Source organism: Salvia hispanica, chromosome 5 (genome assembly GCF_029641045.1).
Source record: "Salvia hispanica isolate PSC_SH4W2 chromosome 5, Shi_PSC_v1, whole genome shotgun sequence".
NCBI classification, from domain to species: Eukaryota; Viridiplantae; Streptophyta; class Magnoliopsida; order Lamiales; family Lamiaceae; genus Salvia; species Salvia hispanica.
Window position 1 is genome coordinate 33,223,506 of NC_142696.1, and position 12,206 is coordinate 33,235,711.

At 35.1% G+C, this 12,206-nt stretch overlaps 1 protein-coding gene and 2 pseudogenes across 2 annotated transcripts; 1 reads left to right on the top strand and 2 right to left on the bottom strand.

The window, feature by feature from the left end:
* Positions 1 to 2,159: 2,159 nt before the first annotated feature.
* LOC148926675 (uncharacterized) lies at positions 2,160 to 3,039 on the bottom strand (annotated as a pseudogene).
* A 3,420-nt stretch (positions 3,040 to 6,459) lies between these two features.
* Positions 6,460 to 8,857, bottom strand: LOC125188521 (GroES-like zinc-binding alcohol dehydrogenase family protein). The gene is made up of 6 exons (XM_048085427.2): positions 8,698 to 8,857; positions 8,564 to 8,631; positions 8,034 to 8,270; positions 7,508 to 7,798; positions 6,898 to 7,085; positions 6,460 to 6,820 (listed from the first exon to the last, which is right to left on the bottom strand). The coding sequence occupies exons 1-6, from the start codon at positions 8,786 to 8,788 to the stop codon at positions 6,628 to 6,630; spliced, it is 1,068 nt and encodes a 355-aa protein (XP_047941384.1). The 5' UTR covers positions 8,789 to 8,857; the 3' UTR covers positions 6,460 to 6,627.
* A 406-nt stretch (positions 8,858 to 9,263) lies between these two features.
* On the top strand, positions 9,264 to 11,693 carry LOC125188523 (uncharacterized; annotated as a pseudogene). Its single transcript, XR_016130885.1, has 7 exons — positions 9,264 to 10,024; positions 10,111 to 10,167; positions 10,321 to 10,413; positions 10,574 to 10,651; positions 10,736 to 10,860; positions 10,999 to 11,142; positions 11,234 to 11,693. The product of XR_016130885.1 is annotated as an uncharacterized LOC125188523 (transcript).
* Positions 11,694 to 12,206: the final 513 nt, after the last annotated feature.

The window sequence follows — 12,206 nt, forward strand, 5'->3', positions numbered from 1 at the left end:
TTCATTAGATAACATTTTTACTTCATTCCAGTAGGACTTCAAATGCTTCTACACATACTTCATTCCAATAATTTATTACATTATTCCATGTGTTTATTAAACCAATATTAGCGCCATGGCGGTGGTGATAAATATTGTAGAGAGAAAGAACGGCACGCGACGGCGAAACCACATTTACGTGCTGGAATGAAGTAAAAACCTACTGGAATGATGTAAAAACCTACTAGAATGAAGTAATATATTCTGGAACAAAGTTAAATCTTCGTAACATGTTAGTATGACTTATTTACCTTCGGATGAATTAAAATAGGCTCGTGATGAAGGCGAAAATAATTTATAAATTTCTGTATCTTATCCATAAAAATCTAGATCTAAAAGCCCTAATTTGGTAGGGTTAGGTGGTTCGGTCTTTAAGAATGGATTTGTGGATAATGAGACTCTATATATATATAAACTCACTTGAATAAATTGCATTTTTAAATGTTAATCAAGCAAAAACCCACGTCAATGAATTTGAATGAAACATATGTTGAATCATTTCAAAACCTACTGGAAGCAAGTAAAAACATGTTGTAATTTCAAGGTATTAGGTACAGAATGAAGTAATAAACCTATACATGAAGTAAAATGGGCTAGTAATGAAGCAGAAAAAATTTTCGCAGCAGCACATCTCATAAAAAAAACTAGATCTAATGGCCCAGATTTGGTCTCTAGTTCGGTCTTTAAAATTGGTTCGACATTGATCACAACTCTATATATATATATATATATATATATATATATAGAGGAGTGATCAAGGTCTAACTAATTTTAAGTGTATAACTAGAGAATAAATCTCAACCATACAATATGTCAATCCAAAGGCTAAAAATAAAGGAAACAAACCTTTCATATTTAATTAACAAAAAGAATAAGGGCATTATTGGAAACCAAATTTTATGGTGGAATCATTCAATCTCACCCAGAATTGCTCACGCAAAATCAAACTTGGCGACACCCTTCTCCACTTCGCCACCGCTCGCAGCACCGGCAGACCTCCATGCCCGTGCCTTCGCCTCCTCCTGCTCCTCTTCCGCCTCCTGCAACTTCATATCCCTCTCATCCATCACCGCCAGCCACTAAAACTGTCTTATAGTTGCAAACACGATCCTTAAAAAAATTTTGATAAACATTTGAATATGCTCTATAGGAAAGTAAATATGCTTTATAGTGAAGTAAATATTGATTATAGTGAATTGTTTTCCATATCATTGAAGTATATTGAGCGTGCAATGATGTATATTGTGGTATATAATGAAGTATATTATGCATATAGTAAAGTAAATATGTACAACAGTGAAGTAAATAGCGAACAAGATATTAAAAGTAAAATAAGAACTGGCTATTGAATTTAAATGAAGTTTTCTACAATAGTCCATGAACACTTGAAGTTTACAATCATTTTTTTCCACATCTATGTCCATGTTTTTCCCACATTCTTCATAATGCTTTGGTGTTGTTGCCAAGTTCTTCAATGACTCATGGTTTGTTTCCGACAACATTAATGCGCTGCAATACTTTGCTCTTAGACTTTGGAGTATTCCCTTGCTTCTTGTAGATAATCCACATTTCCAATCTTGTTCCCTACCATAATAACATTCCATATGTCTCATCAAAAAATTTCCATAAGCTTCTACATTTGATTTTGTTTTCCAAGACATTTTTAGCCTCTTTATGTTCACATCCTTTATTGATTTGCATTGCATGTGATAACCCATTTTTGACAAATAATGACAAAAATACATTTTCTGCAATACATTATCTTGAATATCTGAGGTAGTTCACTGTAAAGAGTACTCTAGTTCAATGTAAACCTAATAACATGCATAAACACTTCACTCCAACCATGAAATACTTTACTTTAAGCACATATTACTTCACTGAGATGAAAAAACAGATCACTAATAATATGCATCACAAACACTTCACTCTAACCATGATATACTTCACTCTAAGCACATTTTACTTCACTAAATTGATAAAACAGATCACTAATAACATGCATCACAAAAACTTCACTCGATACATAAAATACTTCACTCTAAGCATGTTTTACTTCACATAAATGAAAAAACAGTGTACTAAAAGCATGGATCACAAACACTTCACTTCAACCATGGAATACTTCACTTTAAGCACATTTTACTTCACTGAGTTGAAAAAACAGATCACTAATAATATGCATCACAAACACTTCACTCTAACCATGAAATACTTCACTCTAAGCACATTTTACATCACTGAGATAAAAAACAGATCACTCATAACATGGTTCAAATTGTTTACATCATTCCAACACTTCAACTTACGTCTTTCTTTTCCAAGTTAATTTCAGGCAAAATTGATGTGCCTTCAGCCACTAGTTTGCTCTTCTCATCATAGATTTCCATCATCTTTTTCCATTAGATCAATCCACTCTGGATTATCCTCTTGATCGACTTCCATAGCATGTGTCATATTATCAATTGGATTTGACACAGCTTGGTCGCCTTGAGCAACCTCGACACCCACCATCCTAAGGGCAGTTACAGCTACAACCTTGAAGCAATTGATGTCTTTGCCAGTTGCCGGAGCATTCTTTATAGAGTTCATCATTTTTTTAATAGAAGTTGCAGCCTCCCTTATTGAACTTTTTACTTCATCATTTGAAGGAGCTTCATCAGTTGAAGGAGCTTTGGTTGTTGGCAGAGTATTCCCAAGAGCTTCATTAGTTGGCAGAGTATTCCCAGGAGCTTCATCAGTTGGTGGAAGAGTATTCCCAGTGGTAGAAGGGACAGGGGCAGTGACAATGATTGAATCATTATTGACATATAAAGCTTCAATGGAGACCGGGTCAACAATGCTTTCTATGCTTCCTCGACCTATAACACCACCATTTTTGAATTCCAACTGACCTCTTTCCCTAAGAAGGGTGGCTGTCCAGTTCCAGACAGTGGGAAATCTTCGAACCACCATCCTCGTCCTGTAGACAACCCTATCAACATAGCAAGCCTGCAAAAAGGTTCAAACATGGATGATAAGCTGGGATGACAAACACTTCACTCTAACAGTAGAATACTTCACTCTAACCATGTTTTACTTCACTGAAATGGAAAAACAAAGCACTACAAACATAGATGACAGACACTTCACTCTAATACTGGAATACTTCACTCTAACCATGTTTTACTTCACTGAAATGGAATTACAAAGCACTACAAGCATAGATGATAGACACTTCACTCTAACACTGTAATACTTCACTCTAACCATGTTTTACTTCACTGAAAGGGAAAAACAAAGCACTACAAGCATAGATGGTAGACACTTCACTCTAACACTGTAATACTTCGCTCTAACCATGTTTTACTTCACTGAAATGGAAAAACAAAGCACTACAAGCATAGATGATAGACACTTCACTCTAACATTGTAATACTTCACTGTAATTATGTTTTACTTCACTGAAATGGAAAAACAAAGCACTAAAAGCATAGATGATAGACACTTCACTCTAATACTGTAATACTTCACTCTAACCATGTTTTACTTCACTGAAATGAAAAAACAAATCACTACAAGCATAGATGACAGACACTTCACTCTAACACTGGAATACTTCACTCTAACTATGTTTTACTTCACTGAAATGGAAAAACAGAGCACTACAAGCATCGATGACAAACACTTCACTCTAACACTGGAATACTTCACTCTAACCATGTTTTACTTCACTGAAATGGAAAAACAAAGCACTACAAGCATAGATGACAGACACTTCACTCTAACACGGTAATACTTCACTCTAACCATGTTTTACTTCACTGAAATGGAAAAACAAAGCACTACAAGCATAGATGATAGACACTTCACTCTAACACTGGAATACTTCACTCTAACCATGTTTTACTTCACTGAAATGGAAAAACAAAGCACTACAAGCATAGATGACAGACACTTCACTCTAACAATGGAATACTTCACTCTAACCATGTTTTACTTCACTGAAATGGAAAAACAAAGCAATACAAGCATGCTCAATACAGAGCACAATAAGCATAGATCACAAACACTTCACTCTAATAATGTAATACTTCACTAAATGAAAAACAGAGCAGGTAGTTGTTACTCACGATCGGAGTCTACGGTTGTTGTTTTTCTTTTTTTCTTTCGATCAAAACCTATACAAAAAACAGAAGTAGTTAACTGTAGTAATTAACTGTAAACTAACATCTGTTCTATTCAATTTGGATTCCATAATAAACTACTGCATATCTCACTTATTAAAAACTCTCGTCGTTTGAATTTGCAGAATTCTCAAAACTAACTTTTATTCTAAAATTAAATCTAAATCAGAATGAGAAATCTAAATCAGAAACTAGTAGAACAACTTACATTTTGAAAAATCTTTCTCATTTGGATTCATTGTTCGACTATGGATGGAGGCGACGGCGATTGCAGCGACGATGGATGGAAGCGACGGCGACGATGGATGGAGGCGACGGGATGAGCAGGGATGGCGGGAGATGAATTCTGCAAATGAGAAATTAATTCAATTGTTAACCCTAATTTTATTAGTGAAATATCCATTATACCCCCGCCTTGTATAGTGAAGTAAATCTGTGATAGAGTGAACTGATTTCTCCTTCAAATTCGAAAATACATGTGTTAAAACTAGCCCTTGATTTTCTTGATCTTGTGGCTGTGATTTGTTCTCTAGTTATATACTTAATGGGCACTTTCCCCATATCACTATATATATATATATATATATATATATATATATATATAGTCCTATTAACCACAAATCCACCCTTAAAGACCGAACTAGAGATCAAATTAGGGCCACTCATTTTTATTAATTTTGTGGTTATGATTAATTTACAATTAATTTAATGTTTTATTAAATAAAAACTTTTTTTTTATATTTTTTAATTTTTTTTAATTTTTTTCTATTTTTTAAAAAAAATTTAATTTTTTTTTTATTTGATAAAAACTTGATGGAGTAAATAATGAACTATATTCACAACATAATGAACTAAATGAATGTATGTTATGAACTTATTACTTCATTCAGTCGTGCTATTACTTCATTCAATTAGTTTATTACTTCATTCTATTAGTTTATTACTTCATTCCGTTAGTTTATTACTTCATTCAGTCATGCTATTACTTCATTCCATTAGTTTATTACTTCATAATGTGTTATGACATAATTATCTTTCAGTTGGGTTTAGGATTACTTCATTACGTTAGTTTATTACTTCATTCAGTCATGTTATTGTTATGAGCTTATTACTTCATTCAGTCGTGCTATTACTTCATTCCGTTAGTTTATTACTCATTTATTCATGTTATTACTTCATTCTGTTACTTATTACTGTATTCCGTTAGTTTATTACTTCATTCAGTCATGTTATTACTTCATTCCATTAGTTTATTACTTCATAATGTGTTATGACATAATTATCTTTCAGTTGGGTTTGAGGTTATTACTTCATTCCGTTAGTTTATCACTTCATTCAATCATGTTATTACTTCATTCTATTAGTTTAGTACTTCATTCCGTTAGTTTATTACTTCATTCAGTCATGCTATTACTTCATTCCGTTAGTTTATTACTTCATTCAGTTATGTTATTACTTCATCTCATTAGTTTACTACTTCATTTCATTAGTTTATTACTTTATTTTATTATTTTATTACTTCATAATGTGTTATGACATAATTATCTTTCAGTTGAAGTAAATTCAGTATATAATGAATGCGAAAAATTACTTCATAACATACATTCATTTAGTTCATTATGTAGTGAATATAGTTCATTATTTACTCCAGCAAGTTTTTATCGAATAAAAAAAATTCTAAAAAAAATTGTTTTAAAAAATTTTTTAAAAAAAATTTAATTTTTTTTTAAAAAAAAAATTAAAGAAAATTTAATTTTTTAAAAAAAAAAAATTTAAAAAGAAAATTAAAAAATAAATTTAAAAAGTTTTTATTTAATAAAATATTAAATAAATTCTAAATTAATCATAACCATAAGATTAAGAAAAATGAGGGGCCCAAATTTGGTCTTTAGTTCGGTCTTTAAGAAGGGTTCGACATTGATCACAACTCTCTCTCTATATATATATTAATCCCTAGTTGATTTTATACCAACGTTGTATCTAGTAAAATCTAGACGATTACGTCTAATTCAAAACAAAGAAGATCTAGATGAAAGTGGACAGCGGAAGCAACATTATGAGGTCCAACATAGCGTATCGTTTCTCTTATCGTGTCAAATGTACAACTTCACCTAATTGAAGTTTGAGAAACAAAAAAATAGTTTTGAGTTTTTTGGCATTTTTTCTCTCACCTCTAATAGGTTGGTTCTGTTAGTTGCTTGTGTATGCCAGTGTATCGCCATCATGATTGGTTATATGTTGAGTAAAATTTCACTAGTAGAAATTCAGTATTCCGTATATAAAAAAGGCTTTCATTATTAGAGTTGCACATACAGATCTGACATCCAACTCTTTTTAGATATACAAATGGAAAACCTTAAAACAGTTCCACAGTAATTTGTTGCTTGCATAATTGTGTTTCCACCCTTCAACAGAATAAGCACTAGAGATTGAACATGACCTTGATAGCAGCTCCACCACGCGCACTCGTCTCAAAAGCATCTTCGACTTCCTTCTGCGAGAATCCGAACCTATGGGTGATCAACGGCTTCACATCTATCTTCCCACTCTGAAGAAACTCAATGCACAAAGGCCATGTGTTCTTGTAGCGGAATATGCCAACCACGTCGACCTCCCTGATTGAGTATTATGAATGATTAAGTCGCGAGGGATGCATTATGTAATCTGTTTATGCAACAAGTCAATCAAGTACCTGACTGCAGCTGGCGCAAGGGGGACGGTCATTTCTGTGTGCCCCATCCCTACTAGGCAAACCTTTCCGCCCGAACAAGTGGCACCTAGAGCCGTTGACATTGTCTTACTAAAACCAGCACAGTCAAGAGCTATGTCCACACTAGCCCCCATTGCAGCCTTTATAAGTTCAACTTCTGCACCTACATCCTGTTACAGAACTCTCACGACATGATATATTTGACTATATCCAAGCAAACGTGAATTCAACATGCATAATAGTTACATTGTCCAACTTGTAAGTGTAATCAGTAGCATAACTGATTTTTGTAAGTTTGCAACGAATCATTGGCATGAAACCATCATAGTTCCTTTCCACGAGAAACTAAGTCACAGAATGCCGTATACTACAGGGCTACCTGAATAACTCTTGCAAATGCTAACTTCAAGGAAGGAAAACACAATATGTACATGACCAAGAAGGGCCAATAGCTACTCAGTTGGTGAAAGCTAATCAACACATTGAGCTTAAAGTTTCATATAGAAGGACTAATATTTTACTTCTCCTATAGCTTATGAGGAATCTTGAAATGCAAAATGGTTAATTTGACATTGATGCAAAAGAGACTTACATTTACATTAGTTGAAGCTTTGACGGTCTCATCTGCTCCAAGCTGCTTAGCAACTGATAGGCGATGATCATCTACATCCACAATGACAATTCTTGGGGATCCAAAAGCACGAGCTGCTAGCAATGTTACAAGTCCTATGGGTCCAGCTCCTATCACCAACACATTTGTCTCTGGACCAACATTGGCACGGCGACAAGCATGAACACCAACACTCAAGGGCTCACACATCGCACCCTCTTCCAAGCTCACATTTTCAGGGAGTTTGAAGCATAAATCTGCAGGATGCACAATCTGCAACGATCGGTCAAGCAAAGTCAGTTGCGATATAACCATTGCCGAGTCATGACAGAAAATTTCACATGATAATGTTAAACTTCATAACACACGTTAAGATACAGTAGAATCTTAATGAAATCTGATCCAATTCAAGCAAAGCAGGATGCGGCACACAATTACAGACACTATAAAAACATTACAAATAGACTGAATTGAAGAAATCTATATAGAGAAGCCAGCTCTCGCAAACCTGATTCGCAAGGGAACCGTGAACCGGAGGAGTAGCAAAGAATTTCATCTCAGGGCACAGATTATATCTTCCGTCCTTGCATAGATTACACCGCCAGCAACTTATTCCCGGTTCAATCGCGACACGGTCACCAGGCACTAGATGCTTCACTTCAGCTCCTACTTCCTCAACCACACCGGCACACTCATGCCCGATCACCATTGGCTCCGTGACCACAAAATCTGCCAACTTCATCTCCTGAAGCATGATACAGCCACCATTTAAGAATCATCATGGATCTTTAAATAGAAGATCACTTACCTTCAAACTTAATTTTCTTTTGGTAACTACTATCCTTTTTGTTTCATTTACTCTCAATTTGGGTTTCAAACACTTGGAAAACTATATTTTGCTAGAAATTGAGCCTCAAACTTAGCAACTATTAAAAATTAAATGATCACATGAGGTTTGAAGATAACAGGCCCTACTAGAAACATAGAAAAGCAGACGACGATTAATCACTGTGGATTTAGTAAGGAAAAAAAATTGACCTTGAGATAGTGAACATCACTTCCACAGATACCCACAGCTTTCATTCTGATTCTAGCATCGTGAGGGCCTAAAAGTAACAAAACTTTTAATATTATTCAGAAATAAAAACAGAGAGGGGAGAGAAAGAAGATACCGAGAGGAGGGAGCTTAAAAGGAAGAATCTTGAGATTGTTAACGCCAAGTAGCCAAGCTGCCATATTCTCTTCTTCTCCCTGAGATCCCATTTCTCTCTTCCTTCTCCTTTGCAAAATTAGGGATTTTAGAGCAGAATTAAAAATGAGTAGTGGATGGATAACGCTTATCAATTTTTAGTCACAATATTTTATTTTATTTTATTTTGAACATTCATTTCATTTTTTCTGGTTTCGAATTAAAAGATTCTTTTAAAGGGGAAACTAAGTTTTGGATTAATAATGCCATCTGTCATCTAAAATTATTAAAACCCTAGTACCCACCTCGCACCTGCCCGCTGCTCGCCGCTTCCGATCGTAATTCCGGCTGAGGTATTACTTTTACAGCGGCACTCTCAACAGAAAACTGTGAAATGACTAAAATCATGGGATAAGATTACATATGCATTATGTTTGTAATTTGAGTATTTTAGTTTAAGCATGATGAGCATCATTCTAAAAGCCCTGCCACATTAATATATTCTCACTACTTATCTTAGGAAGTCTGCACTATTATTTCTGGTACACTTATTCTGCTGATTTCAAGTTATTAATGGAATTGCACCATTGTTTGGTCATAGATAAGTACTTTATTTTTGGTGCTTTGCTTGGCTGAGTACATCGATAGACTTCAGACTTAATTCCATCTATCCCTCAAAGCTTGCAACTTTGTGAGCTTTCCTTTAAAGCAAAGCCAAAATCCATCTTTAATAATAATAACTTCTTTCTTTACATCAAGCTCTGCATAAGTAAATTCTCTGTGGATCCCAGTTTTAGCAGTCTGTTCTTGTGCATAGAACAGATAATATGTTCAACCTCGTTGATTTTATGCCTGTTTATTGGATATATTCCATTGCTTCCTCAAGTTTCAGTAGTTGGTTCATGTTTTGACTCTCTGTAGTGCATGCTTCGTTTTCGTTATTTTTCCGATATTTAAAGTTATCTGCCAATAGACTATCTTATTCTTGGATATTGCGTTTTGGATTCTCCATCTCTCCAATGTTCAAGGTGTGACGATTTGCCTCCACCAAAGTTGAACTGAAAAATTGGGGATCATCCTGCAAAAACGAGAATAACGAGATACTTCTTCTTTGCATGAGCTTTTCTTAATGTTTTGACGTATGAATCTTGACCTTTCAGCTTTTCATGTATATTCTTGCAGTTATGGTGGGGCTCTCGTTAGGGGAGCAAACGTTTATAAAAGGTGGAATCGAACAGGATTTACGCACTGGTGGTAGGAAACGACTTACCTACCGACCCATTTTTCTTGAAACCGGTATCATCCCTCAGGTACAGTTTGTTTGCCTTATTGAGGTCTTCTTCTATACATTTAAGTAGATTGCATGTTTAATGATCTAAACTTTCACGTGAAACAGGCAAGTGGCTCAGCAAGAGTGAAGCTGGGGGTAACAGATGTTATTGCTAGTGTAAAAGTATTCTGCTGTCAAACATTCTCTTTTCATCTTGATTTCCAAATTTGCTCTGTTTTGTTTTTCTTGGTGACTTGGAAATTTTGTTTTATGCCATTTTATCATTTGATTCTCTCACAGACTTGAATTCCATCAACTCAATCATTTTATTTACAGGCCGAGCTTGGAAAGCCAAATCCATCTTATCCCGACAAGGGAAAAGTTTCCATATATGTTGATTGCAGCCCGACTGCCGAACCATCTTTTGAGGTTTATGAAAGTTCTTTTCTTTATTATGTGTGAATGTGTTGGTGTGCGGGTTTGTTAACAGAATCTCAACTGCTTGCATAACCAAGAATGTTACGGGATGATGGCAATATGCGCCTCGTCATTGGGTGATTGATCAGTTTCTGTTACTCCTCAATAACAGGGCAGAGGGGGTGAGGAGTTATCCACAGAGCTCTCTTCAGCACTTGAAAGGTGTTTGTTGGGTGGAAAAGTGGTGCAGGTATGACTTACGAGCACATGATGATTAGGCCATGTTCGCTACACATTCATTTGTTACAATTTCTGGTCTCTGAATTTGCTCCAGGTGCTGGAATTGATCTATCATCTCTGTGCATTGTTCGAGGGAAGGTCTGTTGGGATCTCTACATCGATGGCCTTGTTGTTAGTTCAGATGGTAATGTTCTGGATGCTTTGGGAGCTGCCATTAAGGTGTAGTATCATTCTTCTTCTTTAGCTTTGCATTAATCATATCACGTTACAACAATGTGGTTTATCGAAAGAAATGAACAATTTATTACCTTCCAATTTTCTCCATTCCTGATTTCTTGTCTGTGGTTTCTTCCATAGGCTGCTTTAAGCAATACAGTGATTCCAAAAGTTCAAGTTTCTGCCAACGCTCCCTCTGATGAGACACCGGAGGTTGATGTGAGCAATGAGGAGTTTCTACAATTTGACACAGCGGGGGTCCCTCTTATAGTCACTTTAACCAAGGTAAAACATTCACTTTTTCTCCATCTTTTTTGTCCTTTTGAGTGTAAGGGTTTGGATTCTGAGACGCAAAAATGTATGGTGAGTTTTGCAGGTCGGGGGGCATTATATTGTAGATGCAACTACGGAAGAGGAGTCCCAGATGAGTTCAGCTGTGTCGGTCTCGATCAACAGGCTAGGCCGGATATGTGGTCTGACAAAAAGAGGCGGCGCTGGCCTCCATCCGACTGTTGTACTTGATATGATATCGGCCGCTAAGCATGTAAGTGAGCAGTTGATTAACGAATTGGATTCAGAGATAGCTGCAGCCTGCAGCCGAGGCTTGCGATGAGATGGAATCTTAATCTTACTATGCTAGGGAAGTCCCAAGTCTAATTCATAACTATAGAGTATATCTAATTTAGGTATGGTTTGAATTCTAGAGTGATTAAAGTTTTTATATTTTTGAAGCAGTTTAACCAGAATTGCCAATTGAGAGTTTTGTTTTTCTTTATTTTTCCTTGTTCAGACCTTAGTAGTACAAAATTACAAATACTAGAAGATTTGTTAACCGATATGTTTCTGTCTTCAACTTCATATTCTCATGGCTTCTACTAAGTGGGGTCACTTGTGATTCTCTTACTCGTGGTTTTGTTTTACCATGAATTTATTGAAACATAGTAGGAGTACCATTTTCGTACTCCTGAATTAATTAATTTCTAGTGCAGCCTATATTTATAAATTCATGATATAATTCTCTTTAGATGGCAGTGAGAAGGGGAATCGACAATTCCAATAAAAAATGTCAAATTCTTTTTCACCGTAAAGAACAAGCACAATCCATTGATTCATTTTATTCATATTTTTATAACATTAAATATATAAAAATAAAATTTATATTTAATTAATGATGTAAAAATGTTTGATACTACATCTGTCTCCCAATAATCATTCATTGTAAAATGTAAAGGAAAGTGGATTAAGAAAGTTTCACACTTTTATATATTAATTTTATAATAATATAGGAGTGAAATGGGTTAGTGAAATGTAAAACTTATTTATTATTTATGGTAAAAAGTGAGAGTGGA

Coding starts and splice junctions, on each gene's coding strand:
- LOC125188521 (XM_048085427.2), bottom strand. CDS start 8,788: ATGGGATCTCAGGGAGAAGAAGAGAATATGGCAGCTTGGCTACTTGGC. Junction 8,632..8,697: donor TTTTAAGCTCCCTCCTCTCG/GTATCTTCTTTC, acceptor TGTTACTTTTAG/GCCCTCACGATGCTAGAATC. Junction 7,086..7,507: donor AAGCTTCAACTAATGTAAAT/GTAAGTCTCTTT, acceptor GTTCTGTAACAG/GATGTAGGTGCAGAAGTTGA.